General features: G+C 43.8%; 1 protein-coding gene across 1 annotated transcript in view; it reads right to left on the bottom strand.

Moving 5' to 3' along the window:
* The window catches only part of LMO4 (LIM domain only 4), a 58,714-nt gene extending 43,601 nt beyond the window's left edge, over positions 1–15,113 (bottom strand). The window contains exons 1-2 of the mRNA XM_040360082.1: positions 14,756–15,113; positions 9,419–9,657 (exon numbers count right to left, since the gene is read on the bottom strand). Coding sequence (XP_040216016.1) covers positions 9,419–9,654 — 236 coding nt within the window. The 5' untranslated portion in view covers positions 9,655–9,657; positions 14,756–15,113. The remainder of the gene's footprint in view (positions 1–9,418; positions 9,658–14,755) is intronic.
* Positions 15,114–21,198: the final 6,085 nt, after the last annotated feature.

The following is a 21,198-nucleotide window of genomic DNA, read 5'->3' on the forward strand; positions in this document are numbered from 1 at the left end:
TTGGTAAACCTAGGAGCCTCAGACTCTGTCTGAACTGCCCACTGTTACTGATCCTGTTGGGTGTAAAATGACAATTATGTGGTCATATACAAAAGCAATAAAATGGCAGTTTTTGATATGGAAACATGCCCACCCCCCCAATCCCGCTCAATTAACAGCTGTGAATTCTCACTGCCTGATGAGAATGGATTTTTTTTGTATCAGCAGACCAGATGTGACATATCCTGCACCAAAATAATTCCTCTGGGTGCCCAGCCAGAGATGCATTTATCAATGGGAGCAATACTATCAGATATTTCAAAAGTAAACTCATACCATAAGATGCAACTTTACTGTAAAATCTTAATACGTTTTATAAGCTCTACAGCCTGTGCCCTGAAGATATCACTGCTGACGAAACACGTAGGGCATGGCCTGTTTACGGGCATCACGTGGAAGTGTATTCTTTTACCCTTTGGTATTACACTACAACTTGCTGCTGAGTGGCGACTCTCTCCATTGAAAGAAGCTGGTCCTGGAGGTTCACCATATGCGTGTCTGACCTTTATAATCCATGGTCCAACTGCTCTGGTAAGAGGCGCCTGGCAACTGCTGCTATCTGGTGATGGAGTTCACTCATCCCTTTCTTGCACATATGGCACCTTTTGGAGGATCATATATTTTGGATGTATTGTGACTCAATATATACTTTTCAGCACGTAATAAACTTAGATTTTTTGGATCCCTACTTCCATGGGTGTATGTGTGAGATAGATAGAGATATATCTCTATGTGTGCGTGTGTGCACACACACACACTATTAGTTGCACTCTTGCACTTGATTATTTTATATACTCACTATTGGTTGCACTTTAATAGTGGTGATCTATATGGAATATTTGCAGCTATATTATTCGCTGCTTTTTTGTTTTAATCTATGTTAGGAACTAATATCAGTTTTATTAACAGCTGCTTATTGTACCCAAGCTTTTAAAGAGTGCATTTTTATGTATCTCAGAGTTTGGCTTAAAAAGATGAGGTGTGTTATATGAAAACTGCAGGTTTCCCCATTGTCACAGGTAACAAGGATAATTCCTTTATAATGCTATCAAGCCTGGTTTCATAGCTTGGACTTCAGGAAAACCTGACCTGTTACTGCTGTGTGAAAGCAGGGTCAGGAAATAGTTAAGCATAAGAAAATCCCATGCCAAAAGTTTTTATGTCTCTGTATAACGCAGAAACTAGTTTTTAATTTGCCTGATGACCATTATTGCTCATTAGCAGTATTTGTCAGGTCACAAATATCAGGCTGTATTGTCACTGAAGACAAACGATTCCAGCGGTAGTAAATTAGCTTTTATATACCTGTAAATGGCAAACAGAGGTCTTTTTTTTTTTTTTTTAACACAAAAATTATATATATATATATATTAGATAGATAGATAGATAGAGATAAGATTTGATTTTTTTTTTAAATATGTTTTAGTGATAGATATAAGAATATAAACAATTTAATTGATTGGCAAGTTTAAATAAATGTTATTTTCCAGTTTGTTGTTATATGACGTCGCCACCTAGAGGTGAAAATTGTAAACATTTAGATGTAGGAGCTTTATTGTATTTCAATGGTCACATTCTTTTCCCCATAGTTGGAGGAGGTGGCCCAATTATAGCACAAAATAAATCAGTCCACCACCTTTACCTGAAATGCGTGACTCTAATTTAGAAGGTTACTGCTCCGAAGTTGGGGTATATAACATTTCAGAAATCATGTACTGGAGTATCTCAAACTACTGTCTGGTCAGTAGGATGTGCTTAGACCAGCATTTGCCGAGTCTGTCTTCAGGTCCAGACAAAAAGTACAGTGTGCAGGTAAGAGCAAACAAAGTCTGAGCAACTCAACAAGAAAGTGTATGGATATCGACAAAATATTCAGCGTTGGTGGGACTTGTAGACAGGTTTGGGATTTTGGATACCTTCCCAGAGGTACGTACCTTCTAATGAATAAGCAGTGCATTTAGGTGGTTTGGTTTAATTAAGCCTGTACTGAGAGATTATGGAGGTTGCCGACTCCTTGTGGAAATGCCATGTTCTCAGCAGTCATGCTGATCAAGTTGTTTCTAGACTTCCCATGGTACTGAAACATTTGCAAATAGAAGCCTTCCATAACTCAAATTTCATCCGATTCATCTATCTAAGCCATGGGTGGCCCTGTGTGCACCACCCAGGTAGAAAATGGTCACTTGCCTAGTGACTGCATCTAAGCAAACAGTTTAGGCATTCTGACAGCCATGGTTGCTGCCTGTCAGAATACAATAGCCGGCAGCAGGAGATTCCTCCATCCACCTGAAGAGGAGAGAAATATGTATGGCTAGCCTAAGAGTGCAAAAAAATTTAAGGCAGAGCTAGTCAGGTGTGTAGTATCCTTTGAAGGTCAAGAATGGCAAACCTCATGGTAGGGGCATCCTTTAACTATCTTAACATGCGTAATAGAACAACTTTACAGTCCTTCAAATGTACGATGCTGCAAGACTTGTTGCTTGGTAAAGCCCCTTTCACACATAAGAACCGTTTGTTTTTCATCCATCAGTTAACGAGTGAAAAAAAAAAAAAAAAAACACAGACATCAATGCATCTCTATGCAAAAACTGATGTAAACTTCATCCGTTGTGAAAGGGGCCCAAAGTGGTCTGCACTTCTGCCTTGCAGCACTAGAGTCGCTGGTTCGAATCTCAACCACTGCAACTATCTGCCTGGAGTTGGCATGTTCTCCCCGTGTGGATTTCTTCTGGGTACTTCGGTTTCATCCCAAAGACATGCCGATAGGCTAATTAGCTCCTGTCTAAATCGGCCCTAGTATGTGTAGCAATGTGAGTTAGGGACCTTAGATTGTAGGCTCCTTGAGAGCATGGACTGATGTGACTGTACAATATATATGTAAAAGCACTGCACATACTGACAGCGATACATGAGTACCTGTAATAATAAAGTCTGTAGGCAATGTTTTAGTTTGGAACAAGTTAGCAGCCTATACCCAGGTGATTCAGGTGGGTTACCCCCTGCATAGCTTAACTACTGGCCCCAAGACTGCCTACTACACGGGCATCTTTTCCTGACTGCTGCTCGTTAGACAGCAGCCTTTAACTACCTAACCAGGAGTCTTTTTAGCTATGAATTCACTATGAGCAATATGAAGTGGACCGGTTAGCCTTTCATTCAGCCATGCTGCACACAGTAGTTCTTTAAAAACAGGGTAGCTATTGTATGTCACACATTGTCTTCACTCCTTTGTATTCAACAGCCACCCAAGACCACATTGGCTACAAAAGACAATATGGTCTATTGTTCGCTTTTAATTGCCTGGATGTTGGTTATCAGTCTCTGTGCATGAAGGTCATTTGTAGGTCAAACCCAATTTCCCTAATGTGGTCCAGTATGATATGTTTGCGTTTCCCTTTCTCACGCTCCCTTGCATAAGATTGGTCAATTTGCTTTCATGGGAATGCTTCCCATCAGTGTGTACAGGCCGAAAATTTAATTATATCATTTTCTAGAAATTGAAAAATCACAGTGAATGTAAACCCTTGTAAATTAAGAGAAGTAATTGCTTTTCACTCTGAGCCAAGAACGAAGGCAACTGTGTAACTGTAGCCTTTTCTAAAAACTTGTTTTCACAGAGTTTCTGCGAGGCAGGAGAGTTAATTATCTAACCAGGGGATTGTGCAGGACAGTGTTTGATTTAAAAGGCTCGAGGCTTTAGGTGCTCAATTAAGTAGCTATCAGTCTCAGTCTGGACTTTAATGGGCTTTTTTCCCTCCTCTTCAACTCCAGCTATGGGGGGGGGGGGGGGGGGGGGGGGGGAGGGGAGATACACCCCAGGTCAGGCTAATTAAAGCCAGGGGACTCCTTAATTGTGATGACAGAAACGGTTTCAGTTTCCTCTGTTAAGGTCTTCAGACTAGAGGAGATCGTTAATATTTTAGCATTTGGGGAACACAATCAATCACAAAAACAGCAAGATGTGCCTATATAGTGAGACCATTTACAATTACAGGCAGATCATTGTTCTAAACGGTAGATCTTGACATAAGAGATTGCTCGCATGTAAATATTTTATTTAATGCTCTCGACTGCTTGGTGTCACTGGATCTCATCTAATCTACAGATGTAGCTGGAGTCAAAGTGCGAAAGGAGCACCGGTCTGCTGGTGGCAACAAAATCCAATGAATGTCAAATGAGAGGTACATTGCTGCCATGAGTTATGTGTGTAATACCACATAACTCATGCTAGGCAATGCACCGAGGTGTGCGCAACACAAAAACAGGTCAAAGAACTACAGCGCTTTACAAGTTAAAGAAGCAGTCGTTTGTTGACAGTAATACATGAAAAAAAGTAAAAATAAAATAAAAAATGTATATTATATACACATACACTTTTTTTTTTTTTTTTATTACATTCTTGATTACTACTTGATGGGGAATATAATTATACACACACAAAATATATATATATATATATATATATATATATATATATATATATATATATATATATATATATATATATATATATATATATATATATATATATATATATATATATACACATATACACACACACACACACACACACACACACACACACATAAAATTCCCATCAAGTAGTAAAACTATTTTGGGGTATAGTACCCAAATAACCAATCAAGAATTTAATAAAAAAAAAAAAGTTGGGAGCCGACTTCATATACGATTAGTTATAGCACCAATACTCGAATACCTAAATTACATATTTTAGTAGCCCTTACAAATAAGACATGCCTAATGCACCCCCAACTGAAAAGACATGGAACTACAAGTCACAGCATGCCAAGAAAAACTATTTGCACAGCAAACACAAAACCACAGATGGAGGGGGTGGGTTGGAGACTATTCCACAGTTCTCCATTTAAAATATACCACAATTTAGGGCCATCATAATAATACTTTATACATTTTGACTGAACAGACCATAGCCTTGTCATGTGATGTGCATCTGCGAATATGCATGAGAGGAGTTCAAGAAAACTAGCAAGGAGAAGCCTGGGGTGAGCCATTATACATATCCATAAGCATTTCAGAAAATGTTAATCCTCTTTCCATTTTACACTGTTGTCTAAAATACAATTAGGAATATAGAAAGATGCATCGTTATGACCAAAGGTAGATCTCAAATCTGTTGTACATAATAAGGCTTGCTCTATACCGTGCGCGTTCGGCTGGCCCATACATTATACAATTTTCCTTTAGATCTACCAAAATCATATAATAGGACAGGGATCCTCAAACTTCAGCTGTTGCGGAACTACACATCCCATGAGGCATTGTAAAACTCTGATATTCAGACATGACTAGGCATGCTGGGAATTGTAGTTCCTGAACAACTGGAGGGCCATAGTTTGAAGACCCATAAATAGGAGATCAAACCTAAACACTTTCAATTTGTATGCAATCAGGCAGGCCCTAGAACTACATAGTTGAAAGAAAATTGTACAATGTATTGCCGGCCTTATTCAGAAATGAGCTTCAATCATTTCAGCAGATATACATATTCAAACGTGGCGTTTAAAGCTTCTATCCATTCCAGAGAGTAAGGATTATTAGTCCTATACTCCAAATTGCTAAAACTCATATGTTCGATTGCTTCACCTTAAAACTAGAAAACAAAATCAGCTTCATATCCATCTGTAACTTCCAACGTTCATAAAATTACCGGTCGCCCCCTGGCGCACTTACTGCCATTCTTAAAGGCAGCATTAAGACTGTTGTATTAGCAGCCAGGAGAAAATTTATGGACTTCAAGGTCATAACTATTTTTTTTTTCTCTTTAAATATAAATTCAATCCCTTCCCATTAACTGTTTTCTAAGCAATTATGCACGTCGCCCTTTTCCGTTTAATTCCTTTCCGCAGTGTAATGCATTAACCCCCAGCTCACCGGGGGTTAATGGAAGGTGTATTAAATGCTACAAAGTGATGCCAAGAGCCAAGTCCATTAAAGGTACTTCATACTAACTGGATACTAAGGCACCTTAAAAGCTCTGGGAGCTATTGATACTTAGAAAAAAAAAGGGCTGAGCATAATGGCTGCAGCTACATTAGACAGGAGAAGGAGGGGAGAAAAAAAAAAAAAAGAAAAAAAAAAAAAATCTGCCAAATTACGCTTGGTTAATTCAGAGTAACAGATCTGCCCCCAAGTGAATTGGAGGCCTTGAATTAATTCTGTTATGACAAATCAAGATAAACGTTCCCCCTAAATTGCATGCGATTTAATTAATTTTTGAGATCCAGTTTTTTTTTTTTCCTCTCTCTCTCTCTTTTCCCCTCTCTCCCAGCTAATAGTTCACATGCTCCTGTGCTGTCATTGTGCTTGAGTGGGCAGACTTCAAAGTGATATTAAATAACCAACTATTAGATTTACCTAGCACGTCCTATTGGAAAAACGCCATTTAATTACCTAGCCTGTTCAATTAAAGGGACAGCATTCCCTGAATATAGCAGCTTGCTGTTGATTACCAGGGAAATTAACTCTCTGCATGATGTCTCTTGGACTCTTTTCTAAACCACAGCAAAAGGAGGGGGTTGAGGGGAGTAGGGGGGGGGGGGGGGGCGCAGCTACCAGACTTATTCCTACGAGAATTACAGTCAACACCTCTAACGACATAGTAATTGAGGAATGTTCTATCATATAGGCTTAAAGATCACAGAAACTTAAAAATTCTTTACCCCAAATCAAGAATAATCAAATATACAGACGCTTCTGCAAATTGGTAACTGGAGCAAGTTATATAGACCACCATACACCCTTTTTTGGCACCAAGCAGCATTCTAGTCTACAGAACGATAGTAATCCACACTTACAAATAGCCATTTAATAGCAATTTTTTTTTTAAATAATAATAATATTATTAATAAAAATAAATATAATGATATATATATATATATATATATATATATATATATATATATATATATATATATATATATATATATATATATATATATATATATATATATATATCTCATTTCTGTAGACTAGTATGCTGCTAGGTAAATGTATAAAAAAAATAAAAAATACAATTTAAGACAACATAGCCTGTATTAAAAGCTGTTCTCTGCATGACTTATCAACCAAGGAGAATGATTGGCCAGGGGCTATCGATACAACCTTACTGTACCATAGGGATACAGGTGGAGAATCGCACCTCTCCCTCTGTATTTTTAAATCATGGTAATACAATCCCCTGTCACAAGACAGCAACGTTTAGAATCAAAGATGCTGTAATCACATCATCGTCTGGCCAAATCCTTTTAATGTTTCCCAGTGATCAGGCTCTGGCCCTTTAACAGTCTGAATCCTCAGCCCTGGTTAATAATCCCCTCTCTTACAGGCCAATTTTGTTAATTAAATGTTTTGTTTGCGATGCAAGCTCTCATTCAGTTCGGACACGTCATTCGGAGCAGATCTAAGCCAGGGCCCAGATCTCATTAGATAAAACCTATCAGGACTAAAAGAAAATGGAGGAGTCACTAATTAAAGCTTTTAATTGTGTGTATTCACTGTCAGCCTGTTTTATCTCGAATCTGCGATTGTGAGCTGCATGTCAGTCTCCCACCAAAAGCACTTTCATTAATGGAAGAGGTGGATTCGGCCCCCACCCCTCGGCCCCTACACTCAAAAACGAAGGGGAGAGCAGAAGCACTTTGTTTGGACTCGCTCAGAAGGTGCATTTCAAAGACACAATCATATCCTCCCATCAAACTCCCTAAAGACATCTCTGGCCACATCTTTACCTTTGTACTTGGCCACTTTGCCGGCTACCATTAAAGACCAAAAACATCGGATTTAAAAGTCGGATCGGTAAATTGATCGCAACATTTTAATTTAGCTTGGTCGCATACTTCGAAAACTTCATTAATAAAAGATTACTTTTTTTTGTGTTTAATTCCATAGTAAAACAGAAGAGACGATAACTGAGGATCAGTTACAATTACCTGTCACATACCAGCTAAATTAGATGTTTGTGGTCAACTCAATAGAGGACACATCTAAACCCAACACCCTCATTTAAATAGCTGTCAAGGCGCAAGATTTATAGGCACGCATGGAGAAAAAAAACACAACAAACAGAGCTCCTCAAAACGCAGGAATAGGTTAAGTTTTTGTGATTGCCCGGAAGCCAAGGAGGACTTTAATTAGCAACAAACTGCTTCCAACTAGTTGTTAATGACCAGTAGCCTACACAACATCTGGACAATGGTGTCCACTTTTACACTTCCCACAAATGGCCCTCTTCCTCATGTTCCACCCCATTTCTCTCAAATTCTGTCAAGCTCAAGAGTAGTTGCTCTAGCTGCACCAGGAAGGTAAAGAATGGGAAGCGTTTTGCTGAACTGCGTGCCGGTTTTCTAACCTTTAAGTCTAAAAAAAAAAAACACTTAGTGAAATGAATGTTGCAATCCCTCAATGGCCTTTTCGCTGAGAATATTACTTCTATTTAGCTGATTGAAGACATCAGGGTTTGGTAGAGGACAAAGGTTATATTAGTTGGACTCTATCATTTTAGCACTAAATGCGTTCTAAAGGGGCATTAAATTCAACCTGGGTCACAGATAAATTCCCTTACCAGGAGTAAAAAGTAGAGCCATTACTAACAAAATAAAAAAAAAAAACATGCATTAACCCAGTACATTACGTACTAGTACAAGATCTATCATAAAAACATTTTTTTTTATTCTCTTAGTGCTTTTATTTGATGTGCTAATGGCTTGGTTAAGGTAATCTTTAACAGGACGTATTTGGAAGTACAGGGCAACCAGGTGCATCAGTGTATTAAACCGTTCACTTAAATTAAATATGTAATCCTTCAAATGCTTTTCTGTTTAATGACTTAAGAAGCTTGGTTTCACCTGGACGGATCAAGCCAGCACACCATTCCTTATCAATTCCCGTCTTTAAAATGACATTAGAAAGTGTGATGGACATGCAATTAATCTTTGCTCACACCTTGCGCAATTAATGACTTATTACTTCGGATGATTGCATCCAGAAGTCAGGAAATGGATCATTTTCTGCAGGAAGGGAATGCAAAAAAAAAAAAAAGATGCCCAAACTAGCGCTGGTAATTAGAACATTCAGCATGTTTGGTCATGTGTGAAGCAGAAACTATGCATAGATAAAATCATTCAATATTTACACGCATTTCTGCAGAAATATTAGCTCAGGATATCATGTCATGGTCTGATCTGGCTCACAAGTTAGTTGCAACCTATGTGCCCGTCTTGAGACACCCATGTGGTTGGACGTGTTAAGATTTGAGGCATCTTTGGCATCATGGGATGTCGTAAGCCATTTTGAATGGATGTTTATACAGTTAAGAAAACAAAAAAGTGAAGGAACAAACCTGATGTAGTCATTTCTGCACAGGATCATCCCACTTTTTGTGTAGCACGAGGTACCGATTTCCCCAAGTTGAGCTTGGCAGCACGAGCACTTGAGACACCTGCTGTGCCAGTAGCTGTCCATGGCATAGAGCAAGAAACGGTCTGCGATCTTGCCGCCGCATCCGGCACATCTTTTCCAGGAGAGGGTGCCAGCTGTCACCGGGGGTGGCTGGGCACTACTACCTGGGTTCACCATGATCTAAGAGGAGAGAGAGAGAAGCACAAAGCAAGAGAAAGGGACAGAAGAAGAAGAAAAAAAAAAAAGAATTATTGGGGAGTTTTAAACCTTCTACCAGGTTTACTACATTAGCAAATGTTTGGACCAACCCAAGTAACAGACAGCCAAGTGCTAGTTTATTCTGTTTGGGGGGGGGGGGGGGGAGGGGTCATTGATTTCCCTTGAAGTGCCACCCACCAGATATCACTTAACTTCCAGCCCCTGCTGTCTCAAGTTGTGTTGAGACCCAAGCAAGATCCCCAATTTAAACACTCCCCCTTAGAACGCCAATAAAGGCGGATGGATACAGATGTCACTAAGGCAAATTTCCACATCTAAAAAGAGCATTACCTAAAAGATAAAAGTAATACATAATTAGAAGCAAACAGACTTATTTTATCGGTTTACTTAAGAGGATTAAAGTGCAAGCTATTGAATACATTCAAAGTCTTTTCTGTGGGCATGACCTCTCAGAGACCAAAACTACAGTAATTTAACAAATCTGTCACCACTCATGCAGAGAACAGGGTAAAAAAAAAAAAAAAAAAAAAAACTCGTCAGGCCAGTTTTTCAGATATCTGACACTTTTTTTTTTTCTTATGGTAGCAGTTATAATCAATTTTCTATTACTGCTGATCAGCAGAAATCTCATTTGATGTCAAGGAAGGGGGGGGGGGATCAATGAATGTTGCTTTGTAATTTGGGACAAACAAACAGAGCTGAACTTTAGGAAGCCCTGTTAACAGCCTATACAAACACATGACACTTTTGTCTCACTAATCTGTCCTTGATCAGCAATTTAAATGCAATGAATCTACACCTTCAAAAGGGCTTCCATTTACAGATAAAAGTCAGGAAAGAAAACATCTGACTGTCAATGGCACAGCACCACTAACTGTACACAGAGCAGAAGAACGCCGCTGTCAAGGTGGCTAAAATTGGGAAACTGACCCCCCAAACCTTCTTTTTTTTTTGTTATTTTGAAGGTATATTGGCAGATGTCTTAAGAAATCGATAGACTAGGCTTTGAGCACCGGGACTGTTTTAAGGCACCACATTACCCTAGTCCAGTGTTTCTCAACTCCAGTCCTCAAGGCGTACCAACAGGTCATGTTTTCAGGCTTTCCATTATTTTGCACAGGCGATTTGATCAGTTTCACTGCCTTAGTAATTACCACAGCAGTTTCATCTGAGGGAAATCCTGAAAACATGACCTGTTGAGGACTGGAGTTGAGAAACACTGGACTAGGGTAATGTGGTGCCTTAAAACAGTCCTGGTGCTCAAAGCCACCGTAGATCAAGAACAAGACCCAGCATGCCAAGTTTTCAGAGTTATCCCGAACATGCAAGGGGTCTGAAACCCACCAAAACTTTAAGGTTGGACCTTCTTGACAGGAAAACGGAGATTACGTTTCAAAAAGAAGATCTGCAGCAGCATGTCATCCTGGGGAAGCGAACGAATGCATTTTCTAATCAAGCTTTGAACATAATGCGATAATGGCTTTATAGCAATCCAGTAAGGCTTCGATGCCCTCCTGTTTTGGTGGCTTTATCCATAAGCAACCAACAGACACACACACACATACACGCGAACATCCCAACAGAACACAAAGTTTGCAGACAGTCTGAAGTTGGTGGCAGCAGTTCCCAATGACTGTTTGCAGAGGACAGTAAATAAAACCACATAATCTGCCATAATCAGAACTGTGCCTATTAAGCTGTAACAAAACACTAGGACTTGGGAAACGGAACCACTCTAAAAGCCATTATCTTCGTGTACCCAAATGCATCATACCTTTATGTAAATTGATTTTATCTGATGCATTACTCAACAAATGGCTTTTGGTAACATTTTCATCTACAACCTCTAAATGAATCTGCATTTCCTGCCTAGAACCTACCAAACGTTTCCATTTTTTTTTTTTTCTCCCCTCCCGTTCGCTTCAAATTTCTTTTTTTGAGGACGACTTGCCTAACCTGTCCCAATGCTGGTAGAACGTTAAAAGAAAGAAAGAAAAAATGATAAAAGAAACATGACACTGTGCCAGGCATCCAGTAACCACATTAAGTAAAGCTCTTAAAGACAAGCAATACCTTAATGCTGATTAAATCTACTAGAGATGAATCCTGCTGAAGTGACCAGAAAGGACTCTCAAGATAACTTATAGGGAGGGCTCTCATCAAGTTTCATTGCAGTTGAGGAAATAAAAACCTTTTAACTTTAATAGAGCTGCTACATAAATTATATAGCCAGGCAATTTAGAGAATGTAAGGAGGGGAAGGCAGTGGCAGCTAGAGGAGAAGGCAACGTCTTTCATTTTACCGAGATCTCCATAGAGGGGGGGGGGGTCGTTTGTAATACGGAAAAAAAAATAGGATTCTTAATTCAAGGCTGTGTTTTAATTAGGCAAGTGACTGGATTCCCAGTTCGGAGACACAAAGGCTAGTGGAGCTTACTTTGATCTTCGTGCCATAGTTCAGGGAGAGAAAAAAAAAGGGGAAGGAAAAGACGAGGGTTTCCCAGATCAGTCTATGGAAAGGAAGGTGGATGGCGATCTCCCAATTTACAAGACGGCCAGGGAATCCTTTCCATAGGAAATATAGAAGAGTAGGGGGGGGGGGGGGGGATATCTTCCAGGGATGCCGATTATCTGCATGAGGGTTCTGTTCCATGAAGTGCTAGGAGTTCCAGAAGCTGCAGGGGGAAGCAGGAGAGCAAGGCTACAGGGGCCAATCCTACCGAGCGCAGCTCTGCTCCTACCAGGGGCCAATCCTACCGAGCGCAGCTCTGCTCCTACCAGGGGCCAATCCTACCGCCCGCAGCTCTGCTCCTACCAGGGGCCAATCCTACCGCCCGCAGCTCTGCTCCTACCAGGGGCCAATCCTACCGCCCGCAGCTCTGCTCCTACCAGGGGCCAATCCTACCGCCCGCAGCTCTGCTCCTACCAGGGGCCAATCCTACCGCCCGCAGCTCTGCTCCTACCAGGGGCCAAACCTACCGCCCGCAGCTCTGCTCCTACCAGGGGCCAAACCTACCGCCCGCAGCTCTGCTCCTACCAGGGGCCAAACCTACCGACCGCCGCTCTGCTCCTACCAGGGGCCAATCCTACCAAGCGCAGCTCTGCTACTACCAGGGGCCAATCCTACCAAGCGCAGCTCTGCTACTACCAGGGGCCAATCCTACCGAGCGCAGCTCTGCTACTACCAGGGGCCAATCCTACCGAGCGCAGCTCTGCTCCTACCAGGTGCCAAACCTACCACCCGCAGCTCTGCTCCTACCAGGGGCCAAACCTACCGAGCGCAGCTCTGCTCCTACCAGGGGCCAAGACCATGTCCAGGGTTATGGATACACAGCCTGTAAATACTAGGAGCCCCATACAGCCAATATTTACTAATACAATGCCATGTTTACTAATAGATCCCAAAAAGGATGGGTTTTGCTAAAACATCCCACACAACATTTACTAACACAGCTCAGTCATATTTACTGAAACGTGTCATTGACTGATCCATGCCACTTATCTTAGATTTATTACTAATACTGCCCTTTAAAACTTTAACAATGCACAGAGTACGCAAAGGGCAGGAGGTGGCATGGCTTACCAATAGTGGACGATTCATGGCACTGTGGGCCCCAGGCTGTGTTCTCTCGGATCATACAATGTGTTTGACAGTCTTTGACATTAAACATTTCAAGGGGGTCTGCCGCCTGGTGTTTGAATGGGATCTTATGCAGCAGAATGCACTTCCCAAATGACACATGTCAGTGTGAAGGGTCACCGGGGGTAGGGGACCCTATGGGCTGCCAGATCTGTTGGGATAGGGGACTCTATGGGCTGGCAGATCCTATTGGGTAGGAGATCCTTTGATTTAGGGGACCCTATGGGGTGTCAGATCCCTTAGGGTGGGGGACCCTATGCTAGCGGATCCTGTAAGGTAGGAGATCCTTTGGGGTAGGGGACCTTTACGGGATGACAGATCCTTTGGGGGGGGGTAGGGGACCTTTACGGGCTGACAGATCCTTTGAGGGGGTAGGGGACCCTACGGGCTGACAGATCCTTTGAGGGGGTAGGGGACCTTATGGGCTGACAGATCCCTTGGTGTAGGGGACCCTACGAGCTGACAGATCCCTTGGTGTAGGGGACCCTACGAGCTGACAGATCTATTGGGGTAGGGGACCCTACGGGCTGACAGATCCATTGGGGTAGGGGACCCTACAGGCTGACAGATCCTTTGGGGTAGGGGACCCTACGGGCTGACAGATCCTTTGGGGTAGGGGACCCTACGGGCTGACAGATCCTTTGGGGTAGGGGACCCTACGGGCTGACAGATCCTTTGGGGTAGGGGACCCTACGGGCTGACAGATCCTTTGGGGTAGGGGACCCTACGGGCTGACAGATCCTTTGGGGTAGGGGACCCTACGGGCTGACAGATCCTTTGGGGTAGGGGACCCTACGGGCTGACAGATCCTTTGGGGTAGGGGACCCTACGGGCTGACAGATCCTTTGGGGTAGGGGACCCTACGGGCCGACAGATCCTTTGGGGTAGGGGACCCTACGGGCCGACAGATCCTTTGGGGTAGCGGAACCTACCGGCTGCCAGATCCTTTGGGGTAGGGGACCCTACCGGCTGACAGATCCTTTGGGGTAGGGGACCCTACGGGCTGACAGATCCTTTGGGGTAGGGGACCCTACAGGCTGCCAGATCCTTTGGGGTAGGGGATCCTACGGGCTGACAGATCCTTTGGTGTAGGGGACCCTACGGGCTGACAGATCCTTTGGGGTAGGGGACCCTACGGGCTGCCAGATCCTTTGGTGACCCTATGGAAGTCATGCTTCTAGGTACATGGGCACTGAATGTGATCTGAGGATCCTCCAAACTTTACTGGAAGGACTGGGAAGCTTGTGACTGCTGACCTTCTGAAAACTAGTAGTAGAAGGCTCGCAGAGCTGAATTCCCTCCCTAACACTGCTCAGCACCATGGAGCCCTCTAGAGTCCGGAGCCCCAGACAGCTGCCCATAGAGTGAGAAGTCCGGAGGGGCCCCCCAGACACAGTGGTGAGGGATGATCCAGGCTTACCTCTCCGGCCCCCTCCACTCAGGCTCCGTACAGAACTCTCACACGTCCACTGCTAGCTGCCGCAGATAAGGCGGCTGTGCGATCCCAGCCAGCTCCTCCAACACGGACAGATCCTCGGCTCTACACAGCCGCAAGTTATCCGGAGAAGTCCCAGGAGTCCGGAGCACACAGTCCTACGGGTCAGTCCAGCCGTGTGCACCGATCGGGAGGTCCGCCGCTTTCCGCTGCTGCTGCTGCTGCTCCTTGTAATACTATTACTGCTGCTGCTTCCCCGTGTGAGCCCTCCGCTCTCTCTACCCTGACATGTGTTACTGACGGAGCAAAACCTAGCGCTGCTTTCCCAGCTAGCCCCGCCCACACCAATCCCATTCTCTGCTCCCGAGCTAGTCCCGCCCAGCCCATTCCACTCTCTGCTTCCCAACTGGCCCCGCCCAGCCCAATCCGTTCTCTACTCTGGAGCTAGCCCCGCCCATCCCATTCCTCTCTCTGCTTCCCAGCTGACCCCGCCCAGCCCAATCCCTTCTCTGCCCAATCCACTCCTTGGCTCCCGTGCTGGCCCCGCCCCGGCACAACCCCCTTCTCTGATTGCTCAGGCGGAATCATAAAATAAGCCACGGGAAAGCCAATGCCGGAGACCGGGGGCGGGCGGTAGGATGATAGACAGGTCAGATAGGCGGGGCTATAATGATAGACGTGTCAGTCCTCTATGGAGAGTGTGATGAGGATGTCTCCTGAGCCGAGCCAATCAGGTGTCACCGCTTAGTACACCTGTCACCTGAGACATGCCGTGTGCCTGGCTCTTCTCATAGAGGACAATGTAGTTCTATGACTGCAGATCCATGTCTCTAAAGCAAACCTGTCACCAAAGACGAGGGGGCTCCAGAAAATGCTACTTGTCTGGCTGCTATGCCAATCTATATGAACTGGCACCATGGTCCAAAAATGTAGAATTCTCCGACCCACCCACTGATTTCAGCCCATTTACACTTTGCATAGCCCATAATATGCAGTCACTATGCCCATGTTCCCACTTGCATTTCTTGTCCTTTTCCACGCATTGCGCAATGAATGCGCCTAAGAAATGCCTCCGCACCCTTTAACCACTTCATTTACCCCCCTTCATGACCAGACTCTTTTTTTGGGATACAGCACTGCGTCAGTGGCGACCGGTGCTCAAAGTTTTTAGGGGGGTGCAAACGAGCTGAAAACTTCTGAAAAATACTGAAACAAAAACATCAATTGCAGCCACTGTGCCCATCATATGCATTCAACTGTGCCCATCATATGCAGCCAACTGTGCCCATCATATGCATTCAACTGTGTCCATCATATGCAGCCACTGTGCCCATCATATGCAGCCAACTGTGTCCAGCAAATGCAGCCCACTTTGCTTATCATATGCAGCCTCTGTGCCCATTATATGCAGCCTCTGTGCCCATCATGTGCAGCCAACTCTGCCCATCATGTGCAGCCAACTGTGCCCAGCAAATGCAAAAACATTAATTGCAGCCACTGTATCCATCATATGCAGCCAACTGTGCCCAGCAAATGCAGCTCCTGTGCCCATCATATGCAGCCAATTGTTCCCAGCAAATGCAGCCAACTGTGCCCAGCAAATGCAGCCACTCTGCCCAGCAAATGCAGCCACTCTGCCCAACAAATGCAGCCAACTGTGTCCAGCAAATGCAGCCACTGTGCCCATCATATGCAGCCAATTGTTCCCAGCATATGCAGCCAACTCTGCCCATCATATGCTGCCAACTGTGCCCAGCAAATGCAGCCAACTCTGCTCATCATATGCAGCCAACTCATCATATGCAGCCTCTGTGCCCATCATATGCAGCCTCTGTGCCCATCATATGCAGCCAACTCTGCCCATCATATGCTGCCAACTGTGCCCAGCAAATGCAGCCAACTCTGCTCATCATATGCAGCCAACTCATCATATGCAGCCTCTGTGCCCATCATATGCAGCCTCTGTGCCCATCATATGTAGCCATCTGTGCCCATCATATGCAGCCAACTGTGCCCAGCAAATGTAGCCAACTGTGCCCAGCAAATGCAGCCAACTGTGCCCAGCAAATGCAGCCAATTGTGCCCATCATATGCAGCCTCTGTGTCCATCTTCCACATTGGTGATGGCGCCTCCCCTTCCCTTTGCTCGCGTATGTGTGACATTGATGGGCCTTCTGCGGTGACACCTGTATAGGCGCCATCTTTGGATGGTTCTATCATTTGGCTTCTGTTCCTTCCTTTGGACACCATACACAGCCTACCTCCCCTTTTGGTTAGTAGGCCACCCTTCCCCCATATCATTCCTTCTGCTTCCTACCATCCCACCCTTTACTTTCTGGGCCTGTTAGTCCACTATTGTGGGTGTTCCTCAACCTTTCGCACGCTTCCCCGTTTTTCCTCACCCTTCTCCCCTTTGTGAAATCGCACAATCTTAATACGATTTTTTACCTTTCTATTCTCTTCCCCCTTACCCCCTACCAACTATACTCTTTACTTTCCATGCAACAAAGGGTGCTGGTTTCTTATCCATGATTATATATGGGAGGAGCCCAGGGAGTGTCGGGTGTTACTTATACCCCAACTGGGAGTCTTGTTCACACTCTGGCTTTTCTTCTCCAACCACAGCAGGCCTCTGTGTGGTGCCCCTCTGTGTGGTGCCCCTCTGTGTGGTGCCCCTCTGTGTGGTGCCTCCAGGTAACTAGCTCTGTCATTTCCTCTCTATTACCCAGACTGCACATCTCCTTGTTTTGCTTCACTCTTTCCCCTTTGGGGTATTGCAAGCTTTTCATCCGATTTTTTTTTTTTTTTTTTTTCCGGCCCTGGACCATTATGCAGCCAAATGACCGTGCCACTTTTTGCGATTCGCCACTGCGTTGCTTTAACTGACAATTGCGCGGACGTGCGACGTTGCTCCCAAACAAAATTGACGTCCCTTTTTTTTTTTTCAACAAATAGAGCTTTCTTTTGATCACCTCTGGTTTTTATTTTTTGCGCTATAAAAAAAAGTGACAATTTTGAAAAAAATGCAAAATTTTTTTACTTTTTGCAATAATATCCCCCCAAAAATATAATTTTTTATTTTTTTTCCTCAGTTTGGGCCGATGCGTATTCTTCTACATATTTTTGGTAAAATTGCAATAAGTGTTTATTGATTGGTTTGTGCAAAAGTTGTAGCGTCTACAAAATAGGGGATAGTTTTATGCCATTTTATTTGTGTGTATATATATATATATATATATATATATATATATATATATATATATATATATATATATATATATATATATATATATATATATATATATATATATATACACACACATTTTTTTTTTTTTTTTTATCGTGACTGCGACATTATGGCGGACACTTTTGACACCATTTTGGGACCATTGTCATTTTTACAGTGATCAGTGCTATAAAAATGCACTTTTTACTGTAAAAATTACACTGGCAGTGAAGGGGTTGTAGGGGGCGCTGAAGGGGGTTAAGTGTGTCCTGGGGAGTGCTTGTAACTGTAGGGGGCTTGGCTTGCTCTGACACGTCACTGATCGTTGCTCCCTATGACAGGGAATGTGACGGTGTCACCTAGGTAGAACAGGGAGATGTCCCGATCGCGGAACACCGGCGGCGATCAGGTCCCGCGGCCACGGAGCTCACGTCAGGGTCGCTGGCACGACCACACGGCTCGCAAATTAAAGGAGACATACATGTACTCCCATTTGCGCAGCCGTGCCATTCTATCGCCCTACATCGTCATGCGCCAGTCAGGAACCGGTTAAAGTCGTGCCCCTGGAAGATGTCATTCTACTGACGAAACGGCGTAGGGAGGAACGGCGTGCTGACGTCATCATTGTTTGCCCGCGACCATCCGGAAGGAACGAGCGGATTATACAAGCCGGCCGGCTTTTACATTTTTAAATACACGCCAACTTACTATTTTGGACATGTGAGTGCATAAACTTTATTTTTTCAATAAATCGCTGTGTTAGCAGTACTACTCTATGTTTGCCCTTCTTGTCTTCACTCCTGGGTTTAACGCATGAGTGCGTTCTGGCTAAGGACTACCCATTGTTTCCATCTGGTGTGGAAGAACCTAGCTGGGGAACGGAGGTTACCTATCAGTACTACATGCGATTTATTAATTGGTGTTCGGTAAGCAGAAAATTTTACCTAAGGTGGAGGTGCTTCAATCAGCTGTTTTTCACTCATTGTGGATTTTCTTTCCAACACAACTCGGTGCTTATATGAAGATTTGTCACGTTCAATCAACCTCTAGCTGACCACAGCTATATGGACTTTATATATTTCTGTGCACTATTTCACTTTTGTATTTATTAGCACATAAGCACTTTTCTTGTGATGTGTATAATTGTTCACTTTATCATGTCAGTAATGATTTACACACACCTACCATATTAGCAGCGCAGCAATCATCCTTTTTATACTTTATACCATTTGTTCATCTAACATTTTTTTGCTGCAGCAGCTATACACTAATAGATTTTGACATTACGTCATCATTTATTATATTTATAGACCTGCGCTGTATTCTTCACATACATTGCACAGTTATATGTAAACCTAGTAGGCTCCACCCACTACAGGCTGTATGCAGAAAATGACAGGAGGGGGCGGAGACCAGACTAGTCACCCTGCACAAGGAGGAAGAGCAGCAGGGGCTGGTCTTTATTACAGGAAGCTCCCGCACAGAGAAATCTCACCCTGGGTTACTGCACAGATCTGGAAGAAATATACAAAGCACATAATGGGTAGATTCAGGTAGGGGCGCCTAAAAATAGGTCGGCGTAGCCTAGCGTGTTTACACTACGCCGCCTTAAGTAAGAGAGGAAAGTACATGATTCAGAAAGCACTTACCTCCTTACTTAGGGCGGCGTAGTGTAAACACGGCGGGCATAAGGGCACCTAATTCAAATGGGTTGGGGGGGGGGGGCGTGTTTAATGCCAATGAGGCTTGACCTCACGTTTTTTTACGTTTTTCTTACTGCGCATGCGCCGGGCGCCTACATTTCCCAGGGCGCATTGCGGCTAAGTACGCCGTACGGGCCTATTGATTTCGATGCGGACGTAAACTACGTAACTCCCGATTCGCAAACAATGTAAAAAGTTTGAACCTCGCGGCGGGAACGGCGGCCATACTTTATTATTGTTATTCCACCTCATAGGTGGAATAACTTTAGGCCGCTTAAGGCTTTACGGAAACGACGTTAATCGACTGCGGCGGGCTCGCGTACGTTCGGGAATCGGCGTAAAAGCTCATTTACATCTACGCCGGCCACAATGGAAGCACTTAAACAAACGCCGGCGTACATTCAGAGTTAGGCCGGCTTATCTACTGATAAGCCGGCCTAACTCTTTGTGAATCTACCTAATAAGTGTCCAAGTAAGAATACATGTGACTTTATATATCGAAAATATTTGCTTATTCAAAGTTCAGCTTTAACTCTTCCCCAGTCTATCCAAGCAAGGCTGTTTTGGCTGGAGCCGGGTTTTTAAACGGGAGTCGTGTCACCAATTAACCCTGAAACCTTCCTCGCTATCCCTCTGGCAGATACGTGGTTAAAGAAATTACAGAGGAGCTAATTAGCTCGCCCCTGCTTCACTTTGCTGTTGCCGATGTTTAATCCAGGACATGTGTTGTACAGATCAAAGGCAGCTGCCTGCAGATAGTTAGAGACCAATAGGAGTTAACCCTTGCTGTAATTAAAACCAACTTGTCATCTGGGATATCTGTGCAACATACTTCATGGTGATGTCTGCTAGTCTATGAAAGAATCCTAACGGCCGCATTCCTCGTATGTAGTATATTACGGTGACGCAAAAAGCACTCTTTTTGTTTAAATTGCGCCATTGCTTACGCATTTTAGGGCTTGTTCCCATCAATACACAGTAAAACGTCCACAAATTGAGAATTCTGGGCCAGATTCACAGTCTAGATACGACGGAGTATCTCAGATACTCCGTCATATCTCTCAGAGTATCTATGCGACTGATTCATAGAATCAGTTACGCATAGATATCCATAAGATCCGACAGGTGTAATTGTTTTACACTGTCGGATCTTAGGATGCAGTACCGTGGCCGCAGCTGGGGGGAGTTCTCGTCGTAAACCAGCGTCGGTTATGCAAATTAGGAGTTACGGCGATCCACGACGGATTTTCGCGTTCGCTACGTTGCCGCTAGTCTAGTTTCCCGTCGCAAAGTTAGTCGTTATTTGACCTGCCCTAACTTTAAACAGCAATCGTATTGCTGTATAAAGTATGGCCGTCGTTCCCGCGTCGAAATTAAAAAATTAACGTCATTTGCGTAAGCCGTCCGGGAATACGGAATTACGCTACGTGCGTCGCCGTTCGAAAAAATTCCGTCACTGCGTGCAAAGCACGGCGGGAATTCCGAAACGGAGCATGCGC

The sequence above is a fragment of the Rana temporaria genome, chromosome 7 (assembly GCF_905171775.1).
Source record: "Rana temporaria chromosome 7, aRanTem1.1, whole genome shotgun sequence".
Classification (NCBI taxonomy): Eukaryota; Metazoa; Chordata; class Amphibia; order Anura; family Ranidae; genus Rana; species Rana temporaria.